The following is a 21,936-nucleotide window of genomic DNA, read 5'->3' on the forward strand; positions in this document are numbered from 1 at the left end:
GGTTGTCACCCCCCCCCCCAATGTCACGACCATACGGTCTATACCTCGTTATGTGGTTGGATCGCGTGTATCCCCCGTAGGTCAGATGCTCAGGAGATCGTCACTTCCCAACCAACTGTCTTGTAGCCAAGAAAAAAATCAATTAGAAAAAATACAAAATGTTAACCTCCATAGCCTCGGCAGTGGCTCCTAATTGAAGGATCTTGCTTGTGGTTTTGGTTTTTCCTGTCCTAATTGCAAGAACCTGTACCTACATAGACCTTCATAGAAAAAAATGTCTTCTGCGGTCTCCTCCTCTTCTTGGCAGTATCTGCACTTCTTTCTTCAGTCTGTACTTCTATCCTGGGCATGAGCCTTCTTCAGTAGCAGTGTCCTGTCAGTGGGCGATCAGTCCCACCTTAAAAATAATACTGAACCACGCTGAGTATCCAAGCGGCTCTACGAATTGAGGTTAGACTCGTGGTGGTCGTGGTTTGTAAATAACTTGTACCTTAGCTGGAGGGTAGCGCCCAACCGGAGCCGGAAATAAAGTGCCTTCTCTATATCTCCGGGGTGGTGAAAGTCATGGCTAAAAGGCTGTGCTGGAAACCAGAAAACTGCCTTTTTCAAGGCACATGTATGGATGTGCCATTTTTAGGGAACTTCTGAACTTGTTACAATTGCACCACCTCGCTAGCCAAGGGATGTGTCAAGTCCATGCATGTAAACTCGTCCCTGATGACACTAGCGTCTGAGAAGTTCCCTTGGGGATAGGGCCGGAGGTCAACACCCATTAGTAAAGATGGGAACATCTGTCCTGTCAGGAGTCGAAACAGAAACCTGGTTCAGTTACTGTTGCCTTCCAATAATTCCTTTGTAAGTTTTGCAGATGGTCCTTCTATGTATCTCTTCGCGTACCTCATACCTGTAATGTACCACCAATTTTCGACGCATTAAGGATCCATTTTCTCTTTTGTGGCAAGATGCTAAGCCACAGTAGGGTCAGGACCTAGAGAGTCCAAGCATCATCTTTAGCCAAAATGTCAAACTTTTCGCTGCCTCTATGCCCCGATGAGCAGGGATCCATGCCAGGGTAAGATCATTAGTGTCGCTGACTTCCGTCAGGGCATCCAAACGCTCTTTACCTCCACCTCGCATGAGGCTGGGGCCTTTAGTGTTGCCTGACCGTCAGAGACCTGCCCCCGTGCCCTTGTCAGTTTTGGAACCGTCAGTGTTCCTGTAAGAACCGACAAAGTCTGAGAAAGGGTCTGCGACATCTACATACCGATTAATATGCCGAACTGTCCGCGATAGACAACATTCCGAACCATAATTCTTCCTTTGTTGGGAAACATAAATAGCGGAGTCGGCGCTACTCTTCTACAACGATAAAGAAGTCAAGATCTCTAGTCAATCTTATTTTTAAATATCTTCCACAAGAGGAAGACAGAAGCCAAAATTCGTCTACCTTCCAAAGAGTCCAGACTGACCAAATCCAGCCTTACAGAATAAGGGAGCTCACAATTGTCATGTATTTTTGAAAACAAATAGTTACATGCCCTGCTTTGAACACTCTCAATCCTGGCGACCAAACAATACTAGCATACTCCAAATGTCAACGAACAAGGGGATGGTAGAGGATTTTTATGGCAAGTACAATTTTAAAATCTACCTTCTGCCTTCTAATGAAGCCAAAAATTTTAAATGCTATTGTAAGCGGACGACGGCGCGGCGGCCGAATAATATCTCGATATTCGCTTGTTTTTCTCTAAGCGACAAGAGATGAGTCGGCGTAAGCGCGTCGCTACTTATTCTTGTGTAGGGGAAGGTTCCAGAATTCAATAAACCAGAGACAGGATTCAGTAACATTTATTGTACACAAGTCCTTCTCTTAACAGTACCCTAATTGCTAATTAATTAATCTACAAGTCAGCCACAACTCTAAATCTGGGATGAGTCTATCAACAAAGGGGCTTACCCCAAACGATGCTCGCCACGATCAGTGTCCACAGCATCTCTTCTCTCGACCTCTGACTTGGCTCGATTGGTCGGTCCTCGCTGGCTCTGGCTGGCTGAGTCCTGTTGTTGAATCCCAGACGGAGTGTGGCTGATTCTCTCCCGGTCCTTGGTCTTGACTGCCTGGGATGAGTCTCTGATGTTGACTGGCTGGGGTGAGTCTCTGATTTCGACTGGCTGGGGGGCGAGTCTTGCATCTTGACTGACTTTTGATTTTCCAGTTATCCCTTTTATACCGGGTCTCTCCCGGAGTAGGGTGGAAAGGAAACTCAAAAGGCGGGGGAGCTCTCACGCCGCGGCTGGGCCGGCAAAGACGGCGGGCTAGCATAGGGCTGACGTATTCCCAATTTACGACGTCCCCTGTTCTTACCTCTCTACCTGGGTAACCACTAGGTCTTTCCTTTACTTGTCCCGCTTCTAGGCCCTTTAAGAGCTTTGCAGGTGACATTTTGCTTTCCTCTGCCTAGTGGTCGCGGCTCAAATTCCCCCACCGGAGCTTTGCGGCGCTATGATAGCGCCCCCGGGATGGGCCGCGCGGAGGCGTCCGGCTGGGATGTGGGGGAAGAGCATGTGTGTCTAATATGTAGCTATAGACGTTATTATTAGGCAATGCTGGATATTTGGTGCTGCTTCTTTTTAGGCAGGCCAGCCTTTTTGTTTCATTACTGCCTTCCAGTACTTTTGAGTTGCCTTATAATCAGTTGGACTAGCGATGATGGCTTGCAATGATCTCATTGTTCTTACTTCTTTATTTATTTCATATGACCATCTCGTCCGGTGAGTGCAATATATTTCACAAGATAGAGCGACATGCTCCACCGTTTCCTGCTCTCCGCATGAGCATAATGGTGTGGTACTCAGGCCGAATTTGTGCAGCTTGGCCATGAAGTCTCCATGTCCCGTCAGAAGCTGCGCCATATAGTGATCCACCTGTACATGCTTTGCTGCGATCCTGTTGTCCACGCTAGGAAAGATCTGGTATGTATATCTCCCTTTGGGTGATGCGTCCCATCGGCGCTGCCATTCTTCATGCATCCATCTATATGCCTCACACGAATTCGTTATGGGGATTCCAGGTCGTCGCCCGTTTTCAACGTCCCAAGCAGCTGCTGTTGCCCTTGCCTGTAGGTCCAGCGGTGGCCTCCCTGCAATGATCTGTAAGGCGTCCGTTGAGGTCGTTCGGTATGCTTGAGTTATGGCGAGCAACGCTGTTCTTTGTGCACTCAAGAGTGTGGCCCAGTCAACTGCTCTCAGTCCTCGCACCCAAGCGGGGGCTGCGTATAGGAGGACCGACTGGCATAGCGCTGTATAATAAATCTGTCTGGTACGGTAAGAAATGCCCCATGCCGCACCACACATGGCTCTGATGGCAGCAACGCGGGCCGGGATTTTATCTCTAGCAAATCTCGCGTTTACGCCAAACTTTAATCCTGCAGACATTCTGACTCCTAGGTATGTAACGACTGTTGGTGCTTTGATAGTTTTTCCTTCTATTCTTATGACGGGTGGCGACCGCATGTTAAGTGACCCCTTTAACAATATCATTTCAGTTTTTTCCGGCGCCACGTTGAGCTTTACTTGTCTGCACCATGTGGTCAGGACGGTAACAGCTCTACGGCCTTGCTCCTCAATTTCCGCCTTGGTATTAGCTTGCAGTACGACTGCTAGGTCGTCAACGTAGGCGACGGCCCTGAGGCCAGCGTTCTCCAGCTCTCTTAGAGCACCGTCGAAAAGTAGTGACCAGAGGAACGGGCCAAGCACTGACCCCTGCGGTATGCCCATTTCAACGGCTCTACCTGGGTAACCATTTCCAAGCTACATTTGCCAGATGTGTCACGTCGTTCCCGTCTGGGCGGTTGCCCCTTCAAAGCACAACCCCTGACCCTTTTCCTCGTTTACCTATTTTGTTCTTATTTTACAATTTAGCTTATCGCTAAGACGGGGGCCGGCTTACACTATTTTTTGGACAGCTTCAAGTGGTCTCGAAAATCGCAGATGTTATTACATTATTCATCATCCCTAGGTCCGGAACCGACGTCGTCAATGAGATGAAAATTTAATTTGTAAACAAGCAAGTCAGCTCATTCGCAACTTTTTTCTTCGAACATTTTATGACCTTACACTTATTTTCATTTCATTTAAGATTATTATTGTCGTACAAAGATCAGAAAGCGTCTAGATCCTCCTGCAGTAAATTACATTGCTCAAATGAAGAAGTTGGGCGAAAGATTTTCAGGTCGTCATCAAAGTGAAAATCTGAACAACTCACCAAAACTGGCAAAATCAATGCTGCAACTGGAGAGGGCTAAACTCAGAGGCGTGGTAGGACTAATAACCGGTCACTGGCATCTGAAAAAACATCTACACAACATGGGCACATACAACGAAGATCCCATCTGCAGATTGTGTAATGAGGAGGAGGAAACAGCCACCTATATCATCTTCGACTGCGAAGAAACAGCTCAATGGAGATTCAACCTAACATACGAAAAAAACTTAGGGAATGAAATTGTAGCTGCGACAGTTAATGACCTGATAATTCTAAGGAGAAGGATTAAGTCTATCGCACTGAATAGGGAGGTAAAATAAGCCGGAAGGCAGTGCCTATGGAGCACAACCCCCCCTTCTTACTATCCTTATTACCATACCATATTTTTCTGTGGGAGGGTTTAGCAAGATATTTAGCAGGTTTCTTGGGTTGTCTTTCACGTAAAACCCAATGGTTCTGTCAGAAGGTTCATCCAACCTTCCACTCAGTTTCTATTGAAGGTAACATGTCATTTTCTGTTAAGGAAATTTATTTTTTCTGGTTCATTCGAAAGAGGTCTTCATTCTTAAAAATAACAACAGAAATGACAAAAATTCAACGCTTAGGTCTTGAGAAATAAGAAGGTTGATTTGATATTTTTGGACGGAGCGGGGCAAAATTTTCCTGAAGTCGATCAACCTGACCCATCCATAATGGTCTTTGGTGCCGGGGGAAAAGGAATTTTGGGAAATGACCAAAACAAACTGGCCAGTGGAGGATCTGCACTGAACTAAGGAACTAGGAAGGTACAATGAGCCAGAAGGCTGCATTGCCTGGGAGCACAAACCTGCTTCCTAGTATCCTTACCACCATACCATACCATACCAAGTGAAAATCTGGAGCTGTTAATGACTGTTCATTGAAAAACATCAAAAACAATACTGGCCCCTAATAGTCCATACTGGCCCCCTGGGGAACACCGGCGTCAATATGGACAGGGGCCGATAATTGTCGCAGGTGTAAATAAATAAAGCAAAAACTTATGTAAGGAACAAAATAAATTGAAAATATTAGTTTTGCCCTTTAAAATTAGGAGAAAATTGATTTTTAGGGGATTTCAATTAAACTGGTTAAAACAAGTCGTCTCCGGAGATCATGCATAGGAAATATTTCGCTCAGGAAATTTGTTTGAACAAGTTTGAACAAGGAAGTAGTTCAGGGTCTTAATCGGATCGCTTTATGATATAAGACATTTTCACGGAACCTTGCATGTCCCATGACAAAAGACTTTTCTATTTTGTATTTCATAAATATAACTGCTTATTTTCCGGCCTTTCGATTACTTATAAACTGTCAAACCTTTGTAATGTTAAACAATACTTTTCTAAATAAATTCGTAACAAAGAAATTGTTTTATAGCATATCGTTTTTATACAGAAAATTGGTAAAGAAAAGGCTTTCAGTATATTTTGAATGAAAAATCCCACCAACACAAAGGACGGTCTTCGACGATTTATTCTAAGAAAAATTAATATTCAAGATATATTGTTTGAATTTTAATATATAATTAGTTTAGAAAATTTTTGATTAATGTCAGATCAAAGTTAATCTGTAAATTGTTTTTAATTCACTGAAAGCCTGTAGAAATGTTAGCTTCTGTTCTTTATGAGGGTTATTTCATAACCTTAGTTTTAAAAAATTAAGTTTTAAAGAGAGAAAACTTTATTTAACTTAGCTTTTGATAGGGTCTGGCACCCGGGCATGCTTTATAAACTTAAACACTTCCTACCCACTCCTTATTATCTTATCCTGAAATCCTCCCTAAAGACCACTGCTTCAGAGTGAGGTGGAAGCCGGCGTCCCACAAGGGAGCATTTTTGGTCCCAACTTTTATATCATCTATATTACTGACCTACCATTAAATGTAGGACTACAGTGACAATGGGTGTGGCCAAGGAGGGGGTGCAACCTGAAAAGGTGAGCCTCGTGTCCCCGGTAACTTCTCTTTCTCAATCCAGGTCCTTCGGCATATTTCTTTGATACCTCTCACAACCCTGGCATGGCACCCTTTCTAAAGCACAACCTCGTGTCGGTCTCCGAGTCGTCAGCCGACGGCGGGTGCTTCATCAGAGGCACACGAGAGTTGGGTACCAGATCCTGTCTGCATTGACGGTGGAGAGTGCATAACCATCTGAACTACGAGGTAGCAGAAAATGTTCCAAGTCCAAACCTTGCTACCTGACCCACAGGAGTGTCCATGAGGACTTCGCAGCAAAACTGTATTCATTTCGTCGAAAGGAAGACCCATCATTCATGTAGAGCACCTCTGGAGACGGCAAGTCATACGCTCTTTGAATGCACAAATTTTGATACTCTAAGACGTTGGAAAAGAGAAGCTGAAAGGAAAGTAGCGCTCACATTAAAAATCATGTTTGCTACTGAAAAAAATGTATAGCTACAAAAAAATTTAATTTCGCCGGATACCGCGAAGAGGTCCTTCCTGGACATGCTTATGCGGGACAAAGTTCCGGGACCGCTAGGCAGGGCCAATAGGCCGAGAAAATATAGATCCTGATAGAGCCCTTTGGGCGAAGGTGCAGGAAGAAACAAAGACCTAGCAGGGTCCTAAGATATGTCCTTGTGTTACCCCCCTGCCTTGCGACACCCGGCTGATAGAGGGTGGCCACTGATGAGAACTTGAAAGTATCTGTCGGATCGGTAGAATTTTAGAATAGGTAGTAGGTAAAAGGGAGGACTTTCTTAAGATTCCAGATGAACCTCTTGTGCCACTTGTGCCATACCCGATCGAACGCTTGTTTGACATCTAGGAATCACGGGGGCAGGACTCTTTTTGCTCAAGAGCGGACGTGATGTCTACAACGCGATGGCACTGCTCAACAGTAGAATGAGAACGTCTGGACCCAAACTGGTGGTTAGGGATAAGGTTATAAGAACGAAGGATGAGAAGAATGTCTTTAAGCAGGAGTTTTTCTACGATTTTGCCTGTTATAGGCAACAGACTCATTGGACGGTACGATGATAGAAGGTTATGTGGTTCTTTAGGCTGTGGAATCATTCGGATGAGCGAAAATTTCCATTCGGATGGGAAGTATGTTATTCTAAGGACAGGATTGTAAAGGTAGGTAAGGAAAAATACAGCTTTTTTAACCAGAAGCTTTCTGTAAGGGTAGATGCCTTATGATATGGGATACTTGTTAACTTTAAACCCTAAGAATTTAACCCTATTTTCAAATTTAAAGAAAAACACTATATCGAGTTGAGATGGGATGTTAGTGTCCGAGTGGATCGAAGTCACCATGGGTCGTGGTAGAGCAGCGGTGTATTTAGCCAAAGGTCGTGGGTTCGAATCCCGCTCATGACACTAACTTTTTCATTTCAACCAATACCTCACATAAAGATTAATTAATTGAAAGATGTTATTTGGTCAATCGGACCACGAAATCTAATGGGCTTATAAACTGATTTTTTTTTCAACGTTTAAAACCAAGAAATTAGAGTGGAAATAAATATTAATATATCTTAAATATTCATAAAACTTATCACAGGTGTGATTAAATTATAATTTTTTTTTTAGAACCGATAGACGCAAATGTCACGGATGAAATCGGTGCAAGTTTGGCAGAAGAGGAAATAATAATCAAGTCGGGAGGTATTCACGATTCCATGTGGGACAGCTATGAAACCAGTAAGTAAGACGTTAAAAAAACAGTTAAACTTGAAAATATAGTTGTTTCAATTGAAAAATTAGTTTTTTTTTCTATATGTGAGATTATTTTAAAACTGAAAGTGTAATTAATTTTTATATAAGCAGGAAAGTTTCCGTTTTTATCTTATTTACGTGATCTGTTTAATTCTTTTAAAAAAATCCTTTAACAAACTAAACTATATATTCAAAAAATAAACTTCATTTAGGTTGAATTTATTAAATTTTAACATAATAAGTTGCAGCACCTACAGAGGAAAATGGATATGTTGAAGTAATCATCGGAGTATTGACTGCAGTTATGCTGCTCCTGCTTGGCGTGTTCGTTATCATACTGGTACTTAGCAGGCGTCAGAAACTTCAAGGGTCTCCGACTACGATATTAAGAAACCCATTTGGTGTAACTATAAACATGAAGGTAGAGGTGAATACCTTTAGCTAGAGTGGTTTGTTATTAATAAGGATATCCTTGTTCAATCTTGAGTACTGCTATACCGATTCATAAACCGAAAATTTTCTTTTCGATTGTGCATCAAATGTCAATTATTTTAAAAAGCTGGATATCCGATTTAATACACACTTTTTTAAAGAGGTTTTTAGACCTTGTAGTTACAAAATTACGATGATCTTTTAGGATCTTCTTTTGAACCTTTCGCCTATGAATACGGGCATTGTTCACGTCAGCGCGCAGCCGACTCCAGCGAGCCAGGATCCACCGAGCGACCAGTCTTCGATGTGTTTTGAACACACCCAACACTACCACACACCACTTGTCAACCCGTATTATGCCAGTACGACGTACGCTTCTATAAGAGCGGAGTCTCCGATGAGAAGAGGTAAAACATTAATACAAGCTTTCGTGATTCGGCATTTAGCAGTAGTTAGGGTTATAAGCAGGTTAAGGCAATTGAAAATGACGAAAGGACGAAAAAGAGAAAATAGATAGACCAGAATGATTGGAATGACCGAACTTCAGGTTCATTTTGATTTAGTCTATCAGACATGTTTCGTTATTTTGCCATCTTCAGCGCTGGCTTGTAGCTGGTCAGGGATATAAGCAGGTTGAGGCAAGGCCAAACTGCACCTCCAAACTACAAGTCCTTTTAGGTTTATTTTGTCGTATTTCGGAATTTCACTATTTTCGTTGTGTTTGTACGTGTTCACGGTTATAAGCAGGGGATGGCAAATAACACATTAGGGGAATTCACGATGTTTGTAAGATGTTAACTCGAATAGAGAAATGTCCAGTAAGATCGTGAAGCCCCCTTCTTTTCTTGGCATGTTAAACGTTCATTTTTCCGCAATGCTGCGCGTGGCGATTGGTAGAACCAAAAATAAAGCTATAACAGTCCTTGAAGGCTTGTTTGTTTTGGTTTCCCTTTGTGTTAAGTTGTAAAATCCTAGAAGTTAATAAAACAAAGGGAAAAAATCAACTCTTTCATTCAAAATGCTATTGTGAATTGGAAAAGTACTAACAACTGACACGCTTCAATTCGTGCCGACATACCTAACTTGTATCCTAACCTCTGACAGCCTACAACTTGATAGGATAAGGGATGTATCAATTATGAATGAGAGTATACAAACTGGTCAGAAATTAACAAAAGAAACGTATTGGTCTGATTTAATTTACGCTTATTTAAGAATAAAAATACGTGTAAACAAAAAACAGCTGTTGAATTCATGGCTGCCATGTTGGTTACCTACGCCCTAACGGATAGCAATGCGACTACATTTTCGACCTAACTCCTAACATTGGCTCTGGCCTGTTGGATCGAGCAATGTTAACTGTACGTTTTTACAAAATGGCGAATTGATTGAAAATTAATCCTCAAATTGAACTCAAATGGCGTTAAGTCGGACAGAAAGGTAAAACAAACGCAAAAATATCAGGATTAGATATAGTACCATTTTTCCCACAGTAAATCAATAACGAATAACTAGGCAATTAGTCTTAAATGTAGTACGGGTGTGCTGAACAAACACTAAAGGCGCTTTGGCCACAGAGAAAATGTTGAGTAAGGCCAAGAGAAATAGAAAGGAACAAATAATGAGATACTCATTTTTAGAAGAATATTACTCCTATTCTTCTTATTATTTTAGTTTTCCTTTCGATTTTGATAAACGGAATTTATAAGATAACATTTTTTCTTACATTCGTTTAACTTGTAGGGTATACACGTTCCCACACGCGACATTCTCAAATGGAAAACTACCCTTGACGAACATCTTCTGTACCTTTCGAATGGTGATGCCGTTGATATCTATCATTAAAGCTTTCAGTAGGGCTTCGAGGGCTTTCCTAAGGGTTCTTTGTTTTTAGAACATCCACGCTCCGCTAGTTCTGAACTAGTTTCAACAATAAGAACGATTGGGACGGACGGAAACTGTTTATAATTCAAAAGAGAATTAATGATACGAAAGCGAACTCCGTATTAAAGCGCAAATTACTCGGCACAACACTTCTAAACACGACGAAACCAGAACAGAATTAATTAAAATTCATTACAAAATTATACATTCACGCAGAAACGTTGCTACGTAGAACAGAATTCAAGATATTGTTGGCTTAATGCGTTTCATTTATTACATTACAAATAAATGATAATTTTTCCCAATAAAACAATTTTTATTAAATAAACTAGGGCCTTGAGGCACGACAGTAGGCTAGATCTCCAATATCAGAGGGTCAAAAGTATTTTTAATCGTCATGTTTGTGATATTGCGTTATTTTTTGCACGAATGTATTTATTAGAGTGAATGGTCGGCTTTATCCTCAATTACCCCGAGAGATATCGAGTAGGCTGAGGTAGAGTACATGAATGTAATTTATTAGATTATTCGGAAATCATGAGATGCGGTCTGGTGTGATGTCGGTTTCAGAAAAACAGTTTCTTTATTCTGCCAATGTTTCGATCTTTATTGAGATCATCTTCAGGGCTCAAAGTGTTTGTTTTCTGCGTACTTGTGCCATTCTTGAGTGGGCATTCTCAACACGACACACAAGAAAGTCACAAGTACGCAGAAGACAAACACTTTGAGCCCTGAAGATGATCTCAATAAAGATCGAAACGTTGGCAGAATAAAGAAAGTGTTTTTTTGAAACCGACGTCACACCAGACCGCATCTCATGATTTCCGAAAAATCGTCGACTAACGGTCACTAATCACCACACACAGGTAATTTTTTAGTGTGAACGAATGGTCTTTTTCATAATTACCCCAAGCTCCGTCGAGTACGCTGGGGTAGTGTGAATGAATGTGTGAATGTAATTTATTAGCGTGAATGGAGAGGTTTATCGTCAATTACCCTAAGTTCCGTAGGGTTCGCTGGGGTAGTGTGAATGTGATTTATTAGCGTGAATGGAGAGGGTTATCTCCAATTGCCCTGAGGAATATCTTGTATTCTGGAGTAGTGTGAATGTATGTGCGAATATAATTTATTACCGTGAATGGAGAGGTTTATCGCCAATTACCCTAAGTTCCGTCGGGTTCGCTGGGGTAATGTGAATGTAATTTATTTGCGTAAATGGAAGGACTAATCCCCCATTGTACCGAGGAATATCGAGAACTTTAGGGTGGTGGGAATGAATGTGTGAATGTAATTTATTAGCGTGAATGTAGAGTCTTATCGCCAATTGCCGCGAGGAATATCGAGAACTTTAGAGTAGAGAGGTATGTGTCACCCGGAATAGAGTGGCTTTTCCTCCATTACCCCGAGCAATATCGACTATTCTGAGGTAGTGTGAATGAAATTTATTAGCGTGAATGGAGAGATTTATTGCCAATTACCCCAAGGAGTATCGAGTATTCTTTGGTAGTGTGAACGCAGTCTAGTGTGTGCATGTAATTTATTAGCGTGTATACTAATCTCCATTTATTCCGAGGAATAAAAGGAATAAAACTAAAATAGAGAAATAGAAAAAGTTAAATGAAAGACCATCCGATACTCATCGCCCCAAGAGATGTCTTCAACAGGATGTTTGATCCAAATAAACTTAGGTCCCAAATGAATGAATGGAAAAAATGGAAAAGAGAAAAGAACTCCTCCTATAAGGAAGGCACAATCTAGGCAGTCATCAATTTTTAAACTGACCTTAAAACCAATAAGTAAAGTGAACTGTAAGATTTCTCCATGGAGTCTGCACGTTGATGAACCTTTCTGGTCTGTCAGACCAAAAGTGAATATTAACACTCAAATTACATAATAAATCTTTTATTTGAGGTTTGTAGGTTATTGAACTTCCAGCACTGCTTACATTTCTTGCTGTAGCTCTCAGAGCTCTTTCCTTAGTCAGTTTTTAATCGATCATCTTCAGTCCTTGGCTTTTTAGAATATTTTAAGCCTTCGTTATTTACACGTGAATGTTTCATTTTGCAGAGGAATCAATACATTCCGATGTGTCCCACAAGGAAGCCGTTGACGACGTGAGCGACAATAACAGTATTACAGGCAGCCTGTCAGGCAAAGCATACCAGAGCTATTCGACCCTGCAGTTCAGGAGCATACAAAACCCACCACTTGTAATCAACGGTAAACCGAACAATCTATCAGCAACGCCCTATGCCGTCACTGGACCAGATTCTCCCGTGAGAAAACGATACCACACTGCGCCAAGAGAGAAAAACAGGGTAAATAGAAAAATATATTAAAATCATTTTTTCATTGACAGACTACTGTATCCACAATTATGCTACTAAGAAACATTTTGCCTTTTATTGATATATTTGTTTTTTATTATATGGTCTCATTATGCTGGATTTTTTTTATTACAGATGGCACCTCCTGCAGTTTCATGGAATATTGCACCCAGCATGGGACAATCCTACAAGTGTCGTGAAGGAGAATTAGTACCCATACCTCGATATTGCCTTCGGATTTTACAGAAATTAGGCTCTTGCCATGTAGGAGAAGTAAGTTTTTTTTATACCCACATTTAATTAAACACAATCACTTTTTTTCTATAAACTGCTGAAATCTTGTAGGTGATTATGTGTGAAATGGACGGTGAGGAAGTCGGTAAAGGGCATGTTTTCGTTAAGACGATGCAAGAAGAATGTATCAGAGAGATAAAACTCTTGTCGAGTTTGAACGATCAAAACGTTGTAAGGACTTTAGGCGTTTGTACAGCTGAACAACCACCTTGGGCGGTGATGGAATTCCCATCTGAACTGGGCGATCTAGCCCATTTACTGACATCAAATGAAAACCTTAAGTACGTTGGAATATCAGATATAATTACAATCTGACGGCTAATGCAAAATATTTTTAAAAAATTTTGCTTTTCAGGTATGGATGCTTAATGTTTATGTCCTTGCAAATAGCTTCTGGAATGAAATATATGGAATCGAAAAATCTTGTCCATAAGGATCTAGCAGCTAGGTAAAGTTATATATTTATTTTGAAGAAAATTGTTGACTAATTTAATTTTTTTTCTAGAAACTGTCTTGTTGGGAGAGGGTACACTATCAAAATAGCAGACATTGCAATGTGTAATCCAATTTATGAAAAGCATTACAGTGAAATTGGAGGGCGTCCACCAGCACCGATCAGATGGCTTGCATGGGAAAGCATCCTACTCGTAATTATTTTAAATATATTTCCAATAATACACAAGCTAATGTTTTCTCTTTGTCGAACAAGGATCGGCATACGTGTGCAAGTAGTGTATGGTCGTTTGCCGTTACGCTTTGGGAAGTGTTCAACAGATGTAACGACATACCGTTTTCCAATCTGACAAACGATCAAGTCGTACAGAACGCCGAGCAGATGTACTACGGAGGAGAACTGCCTGTATGTTTAATCTTGTATTTAAATTTTAAAAATATAACTGATTTTTTTTTCAAGGTGGTTTTGCCGAAACCATCAATCTGTACATGCGACGTCCATGATCTGATGATCAAGTGTTGGAAACGGGATCAGAACGTGAGACCGACCTTCAGGGAAATATACTTGTTCCTGAAGAGGAAACACATGGGCGAGACGTTGTCCAGCCATCCGAAGAAAATCGACGTTTAAACATCCTTACACATCGACATAAAAAAACTATTAATAAATTGACAGTATTAAAAATGTTATTACATTACTCCTTGTACATTATTTGATTTGCCAAAAGATACGAGATATTGTGGGGTTCATTAATGACAATATGCCAGCAAACCTAATCATTAGCATTTTTCGAACCCTAGTAGTGCTGTAATTTAGGTTATAGGTCAGATAAGGTTTGAATATATTCATTTTTCATATTAATTACATAACCTACAAGCTCATTAGATGTTAATTTATTAAATTTAACTTTATAATAGTCTTACGTAATTTTTTAAATAATTTTCTTTACTGCGTACAATCGTCAACCCCTTATTCACATCAATTTTGTAAATCCTTTTTAAATAATTTTTTTATACATTATTTTAATCAGTCTTAGTTAAAGTTGAAGTTTTTTACCTTCTGAGTCACCAATACTATCAAAATCTTTGTATAATAATGTGTTGTTTAATGACTGGTGGTTCAATAAGTGGTTGAAATAGCTTTTCATTTAATTGACTATGTTTCGTCCTTTACTCAGGTCATCTTCAAAGCATAACCTGTAGTGTTATTTTTGTACTTTGTTAAGTTTAAACATGGTTAAAATGTTGTGATTGTGTTCACGACATTTACACTTAAAAAACATGATAGTGCAAGAACGCTATATTTTATGACTTGAAGATGTCTCGAATAAAGGTCGAAACATCGGCAATTACATGAAGAATGTGTGAATGACCGTTCCTCATTGTTTCAACCACTGTTTTATAATAATTTTTTGAAGCTCGATTTAGTTGCAAGGAACCACAATATAAATCCAGTGTCATATAAAGATTTTAAAAAATGTATCAAAGCATTGAGAAAAACAAAAAAGTCTATTTTAATGCTGTAAATTTAAATTCAAAATTATTCAATAATTACTAACCTGGTTTTTCTCTTGTTCAGTATTTCATCAGTTTAGGGTTGTAGTTAGCGAACAAATAAGTTTATTCTCTTTGTAGCGGTTTTGAAACTATGGCCTCCTTCCTTTTCAGTGTCAGATTTCCCTCATGATGAAGGAGAGAAATCCAATCAGTACTTCTGAATTACAAAGAGAATAGGGATAGGGATGAAAGATGCCCCAAGACCATCCACACCTCGAGTAGGTCGAATATCAGTGCTCCTCTGGTTTTTATAACTCACTGGCCAGCTTCAGGTTGTTAATCAACCTCCATAGCCTTCCCAGTGGCTCCTTAGTGTAGGATCTTACTTGTGGTTTTTCTTGTCCTAGTTACAAGAACCTGCTCCTACATAGACGTTCATAGAAACATAAAATTGTGTTCTGTGGTCTCCTCCTCTTCTTGGCAGTATCTGCACAGTGTTTCTTCAGTCTGAATTGCTATTCTGTGCAGTGCTTTCTTAAATGGCAGCGTCCTGCCAGAAGTCCAACCGGAATCCTGGTTCAGTTGCTGTTGCCTTCCAATAATTCCTTTGTAAGTTTTACAGATGGCCCTTCTACCTTCGTGCACCTCATAACAATGTACGACCAGTTTTGGGCTCGTTAAGGATCCATTTTTAGACGTATCCTGTTTTGTGGCAAGATGCTAAGCCACACTAGGGTCAGGATCTAGAGAGTCCATGTTGGCTCCATCTTGGGCCGACCAAATTGTCGTTGTCTCTATGCCCTGAATGCCAGGAACACAAGGGTCAGGTCATTAGTATGTTTCACAGTGTTACTTCATTCTGTACTCATATCCGGTGCATGTACTTTCCTAAGTGGCAGTCAGGTCAGGAGTCTAACCAGAATCCTGGTTCGGTTGCGGTAGTAATTCCTTTATAAGTGTAACTCTTCGCCTGCATAGGGTATTATTCCACCAGACATTGGACAGTTTACAGTCAGTTCAGTCTTTGGATTCATCCCGAAGACTCCAGCCCTCCTGACAGTTTTGGAGCCATCAGTGTACCAGTAAGTATCTGCCTTGACTGTTTGGCCCATTCTTCCCGTTCTGGTATCAATACCTTGTACTTTTTAATTCAGGAATATTTTGGAGTAGCGGCACTGACATGCCTAATATGGCATCTGCCTCTATCTCCTCTAGCTTTTCTTTAATTACATCCCGTAGAGTCTTGGTCCACCGCACCACCAACCCAGCAAAGAGATTATACGTTGTTCTCTAATTACAACCCCTATTAATTTTAATTACTAAATAATAATTTTTTGTGAGTTATTTTTGATTGCAGTGCAATATAATAAACATGGATGAAGAGTAGAATTAGGGTCATAAGATAGAAACTGCTTCAAGTTAAAAAAAAATTGTGATAGAACCCCTGAAAAAAGACTGTCTAGCTACTTTTGAAGCATTGTGAATCCCTATTTTTTTCTTTTTTTTCTTGATTATGCATAGGCGTTTTTCATTTTAATAGAGTTATGTATTAATTAATGGTGCAGCAGTGTAGATAAGGTGTGTGGTGTGTTATATTCGCAGATTTTGTAAATAACCATGTATATAAATAAATTGTGTACAATGTTGTAAAAAAAATAATACTGTAAATTGTTGTAAATCTAGATCACTTTTATCGTGTAGAATTTGACTTTGACACAGACTAAAACGCCAGAGAATAAAAATGAAAAGACTGTACAATTTGAATGGATTATGGACAAAAAAAAAAAATTCCTACACGTTTAAAATATTTGCAAATCGATTAATCTGGCTTCACGACTGTAGTTGTACAAATATTTATACTATCACTTATCACTCTATTCCCTGTTGGAAGTTTTCAAAGGTCGAAATCAGGGTTGCATTCCTACCTCATGAGCGAATGGTGAATCGGTTTTCATCTCGGATGTTGTGTTTGTTTTCCAAGTATAGCAATTTGAAAGAAAAAAAAAACTATCTTAAATGCCTATTTTTTAAATATATTTTCAAACTAGAAATAAAATAAATCAAACTTGATATTTTTCTACACTGCTTGTATTTAAAGTTAGTTGCTTTCAGATTTAAAACATTTCTTTTTTTCAAAGGATTAAAAAGCGATCCTAACACTAATCCCGATTGGATTTAGCGATTAGTCTTTTATTTGTTGAATTATAAATTCTCTTCTACTAGTCTTTCAAGTGTGAGAATGTGCAAATTGATTTATTTTTGTGTTTTTACTCAAAAATATGATTACTCTTTAAAAAAACAAAAAACACACAACAATAAAAAAAATGTCTAGATTAATAGAATGTTATTTAATATTGTGTAATTATTTTGAAGGTATGGTTGTAATAATAAAGGGAAAGGTCTTCGAAGGGCCTTTTTTTTAGCAAGAGTTGATAATTGCGTTAGTTTGCGTGTGGACAATTTGAATAAATTCATGGGACCTAACTTTAGAAACTGTTAACTTATTTTGATTGTGTAAATAACATAGTATATATAATATACATATATTATTACTAAACCCTGAGGATAAGCACAAAAAATGTATTCTAAGCTGTTTTTAAAAGCTTGTTGCCCTCAGGACAGTTGTACGATTGTAAATATTAAGTTAAGTATATTATGCATAATTAAGTGATATCCACAGACTACACTGTTAGAGTGAGTATTTTGTACTTATTATAAATTTATCACAAGCACATGATAAAATTTCGCCATATAGCGCTCTTAAAAAGAAAACGAAAAAAATGTGATTATCATCCCAAGGTAAACTTTAACAGCATTGTTGTAAAATTTTGTAGCTTAAAGAACACAGCGATAGCATAATAGGAAACGGTTTCATGACAAATGCTTTCAATTTTGATTTCTTTGAGACATTAGCTGAATTTAAAAATAAATAAATAAACAAAGGCTAAAAATTGGTTAAAATTTGGAATTGAAACATTTTGGTTTATGTTAATTTAAAAAAAAAATATTCTCAAAAAATGTAATGGAAAAGCCTCAATTTTTAATTGTCAATAAACCAATCAGAATCTTTTTACATAAGCATTTATTTCCTTCAATTCGTTCAGGATATTTGATAAATAGTGTCGGGAATTAGGAAGTTGATTTTGTCAGTAAATACAGGCTTTCTTGTTAGGTAATTATATTGAGGTGCTTCCAAATTAGATGTAATTTGTAAGTTTTAAAATGTACTTAGCACAATGTTTTGCAAAAAAAAAAAATAAATGTTGGTGCAGTGTGTGAAGTTTTGTCATTTTCTACTAAAATCCCTTTCCTAACATCTTGAGTGTTCAAAAATTTAAATGTAATTGGTTTTAAGTTTGTTTTTTTATTTTATTTATTTATTTTAAAGGTATAAATAAGTTCACTAGTTTTCGTGGTCCGCTTGACCAATTAATATCTTTCAATTAATTAAGGTTTTTAGTTGAGATAAAAAAGTCAGTGTCACGAGCGAGATTCGAACCCACGACCTTCGGCGCAGCTCTACCACTTGAGCTATCACAATCTCGATCCACGCGACGTCTACTCCAGCCGAAGATCGTGGGTTCGAATCCCGCTCGTGACACTTTCTTTTTTGTCTCAACTAAACACCTTAATTAATTGGAAGGTACAAATAAGGCTTTAACCTCGCTTACATGTAGATATTTTAGAAATAAATTTAAAAAACATTATACTCTGCTCCAAAAAAAAAAAAAAAAAACCTTTCTGCAAACATTTGCAGATAGAAGAGATAAATACCGTTGAGATTATACCTGCAAAAGTGTCGGCACAGCCTTCTGAAGTAGAAATACCCTCGGTCTCTTTGTCACAATACTTCGAATTGCCGGCGGTTCGTAATCCTATGAAGGTTCATCGTTTCTTAACTGATTCTCAAGAAAAAGTTTGTACGGTACAAAAACGAGTGGACTCGACCTTTTGTCGCAAGATTGGTACAAAGTCGCACCATAAAAAAATACTGCAATTAGTGCTATTTTAAATCAAGTAAAACAGGGTTCTATCCACGAAAATTTATGAAAAACGGGCGGACACGATGCATACCTTGCGTTCCTCGCGCATTTACATGGCCAATAACGTATAACATACATGAATCCAAATTAAAAACTTTTCGGAGTTTATTGGTTTCAAGGAACGCTACGTTAGAAAATTTGTAGAAAATTTTTAATCTGTCAAATTTCAAAAACGGATTCAGGTAAAAACAAATTCACCTCCATTCAATTCCGAAAGTTAGTATATATTGCACACAGTTCACATGTATATTTCAGGGAAATTAAGTGGTAAAAACGATCTCAGAGAATACCCAATAGATGTTTACTAAGACGTTCTGCTTTTCCACTCTTTAAAATTCGATTCAAATAATTGGATATAATGTTATATTAATATAATATAATGACATATAAGGATATAAGAGTCGATTTAAAAAAATACCTCATATAAAATAATTTTGGAAAAAAATAATTTCTTTAACAAGAAGACTTTTCATCACATTTCTTTCTAACTTCTCATTTTGTGAAACGTGTGGTGATTAGTGACCGTTAATCGATATTTATTTAGAAATCGTGAGATGCGGTCTGGTGTGATGTAGGTTTCAGAAAAACATTTTCTTTATCGTGCCAANTCGAATGCGAAGCAACAGCTCAATGGAGGTTTAACCTAGCGTACGAAAAAGACACAGGGAACCAAATTGCAGCAATAACAGTCAATGACTTGATGCTTCTGAGAAGAAGGATTGAGTCTATTGACTAAACTAGGGAACTGGGAAGGTACAATAAGCCAGAAGGCTGCAGTGCCCGGGGAGTGCAAACCCCGCTTCCTAGTATCCTTTTCTACCATACCATACCATACCATGTAGTGTGTGGAAAGTTGAATGTTGATGCTTCCCTTTCAGCCACGTTGACCTCTGTCACTTTGTAGTTTTTACCCCGGTACGTTTATGTGCGTGCGTTTCTTTGCCGGGCAGGAAAAGGCGAGGAGTCGGGACGGGCTGGTCTGATTCTGGCACCTTTCGACTTCCCGGGCGATAGTCGATAGTTGAGCACTATCGATAGGCCATTTTTCCATAGCAGCTTCCCATTTTACTATTACTATTACTACTACTACTGCTACTATCGACTATCGCCCATCCCTCCTTCCTAGTTCCCGGAAGTATTTAAGGGCCGTCGAATCGTGTCATCCCGCATTAGGACGCAGCTCACCCCCTCGTACCTAACTACCTGTTCAATAAAGAATTTCAACTAATACACGACACACAAGAATGTACAATTACGCAGAAAACAAACACTTTGAGCCCTGAAGATGATCTCAATAAAGATCGAAACGTTGGCACGATAAAGAAAATGTTTTTCTAAAACCTACGTGTGTTCAAATTTCTTGTAATGAAAAATGGCAAAAAGGAGGGAAAATTCAAAAGGTGAGCTTGAGATGGGAAGTTGGTGTACGAGTAGATCGACCCTAGGTACCGTCGGGTTCGCTGGGGTAGATGTAGATGTAATTTATTTTCGTGAATGGAGGGGCTAATCCCCAATTACCCCGAGAAATATCGAGAACTTAGGGTGGTGGGAATGAATGTGTTAGTGTAATTTATTAGCGTGAATGGAGAGGCTTATTGCCAATTACCCCAAGGAATATCGAGTATTCTTTGGCAGTGTGAACGAAGTCTGGTGTATGCATGTAATTTACTTGCTTGAATGAAGGGGCTTTTCTCCAATTATCCCGAGGAATAGAAGGAATAAAACTAAAATAGTGAGATGACAAATAAGAGGTTTGTCCTGCAAGGATAGTAAGACTGTATGGGATTCCAAACAGGAAAATCCCCGTGCATGTATACTGATTAGGAAAAACACTAATTATCCCTGTCTTTCAGAATTCATGACTGGAGACTTAGTTCCCATCAAGGTAGAATACCAATCGATGGGAAGAGACAAGAAGCAGTAGCAGCATCAGCATACTTCCCAGGAGAAGAGGAACACCCTCCCTATCGTTAGTTCAAGGATGGTGCTGAACTGCAAAACCAAATTAAACATATTAGGTATGCAGAATAAAGTTAGCCTCTGCTGGGTCCCAGGACACATGGGAGTAGAAGGCAACGAGAAAGCGGACACCCTTGCAAGGAAAGGGGCTGCCACACCGCTGATAGGACCCGAACCCTTCTGTGGCATAGGAATCCACACTATTAACGAATATCTCAGACAGAAGGACAAAAAGAAAATGAGGGAACAATGGAATTCGCTCATTGGACACAAACAATCCAAGAATCTTCTAACCAATTTTGGCAAGAAAGAAATCACAGAATGTTTGGTGGGAAGCAGGAACAAACTGCGAATCCTAACAGGACACTGCAGACTAAACGGACACTTAAAGAAAATTGGTACAATCCAGGATGGCACATGCAGATTCTGCAAGAAGGCAGAAAAAACACCAACTCATTTACTAACAAACTGCGGAGCTACATTAGCCCGCAGGAGGAAGTGTTTTGGGATGTACAATGTGACCATAGAAGAACTACAACCACTGAAACCGGGCCTATTAATTTTCTTGATGAAATAGGACTCACCGATGTGCTTTAGGCAAAGATCGGGGGACACAATAGCTCTTAAAGGGCGCAGTATACCATACCCTGGAAAAATTACATCTACATCTACATCAAAATAGTGAGATAGCAACAGTTAAATGAAAGACTATCTGATATTCAATACTTATAGCCCCAAGAGATATCGAGAACAGCATCTTTGTGTTTAATCAAAATTTCCAAATAAACTTATGTAACTAAAATGAATGGGAAAGAGAAAAAAAACACCTCCTTTAAGAAAGGCACAATCTACTGATATAGAGACAGATCTAAAACGCAAGAAGGTATGTGGGGTGGGAGTATTCGGTCCTGCAACCAAATGCTCAGAAACCATGGGAAAATACACCAGTATCCTCTCAATCGAGAGATGTGACCAATTCAATCTGAATAAAGGGTACAAAAACAACAATATAGCTATCTTGTTACATAGCCAAACAGCCATCAAAGCACTGATGTTGATAGATGTCAGATAAGGTACGCTGTT

The 21,936-nt window shown here is 39.2% G+C and overlaps 1 protein-coding gene across 5 annotated transcripts in view; it reads left to right on the forward strand.

Annotated features, from left to right (window-relative positions):
* The window catches only part of LOC112127962 (discoidin domain-containing receptor 2-like), a 177,018-nt gene extending 159,892 nt beyond the window's left edge, over positions 1 to 17,126 (forward strand). For 2 of the 5 annotated variants that reach the window (XM_024229601.1, XM_024229600.1), the window contains 10 exons: positions 7,839 to 7,949; positions 8,207 to 8,391; positions 8,602 to 8,803; positions 12,348 to 12,598; positions 12,743 to 12,880; positions 12,953 to 13,182; positions 13,257 to 13,349; positions 13,407 to 13,548; positions 13,611 to 13,760; positions 13,815 to 17,126. In XM_024229601.1, the coding sequence (XP_024085369.1) occupies positions 7,839 to 7,949; positions 8,207 to 8,391; positions 8,602 to 8,803; positions 12,348 to 12,598; positions 12,743 to 12,880; positions 12,953 to 13,182; positions 13,257 to 13,349; positions 13,407 to 13,548; positions 13,611 to 13,760; positions 13,815 to 13,985 (1,673 nt within the window). In that variant the 3' untranslated portion in view covers positions 13,986 to 17,126. The remainder of the gene's footprint in view (positions 1 to 7,838; positions 7,950 to 8,206; positions 8,392 to 8,601; positions 8,804 to 12,347; positions 12,599 to 12,742; positions 12,881 to 12,952; positions 13,183 to 13,256; positions 13,350 to 13,406; positions 13,549 to 13,610; positions 13,761 to 13,814) is intronic. The other 3 variants (XM_024229602.1, XM_024229598.1, XM_024229599.1) reach the window with 3 other exon arrangements.
* Positions 17,127 to 21,936: the final 4,810 nt, after the last annotated feature.

The sequence above is a fragment of the Cimex lectularius genome, unplaced genomic scaffold, assembly GCF_000648675.2.
Source record: "Cimex lectularius strain Harlan isolate CLEC.00 unplaced genomic scaffold, Clec_2.1 scaffold356, whole genome shotgun sequence".
Taxonomy (NCBI): domain Eukaryota; kingdom Metazoa; phylum Arthropoda; class Insecta; order Hemiptera; family Cimicidae; genus Cimex; species Cimex lectularius.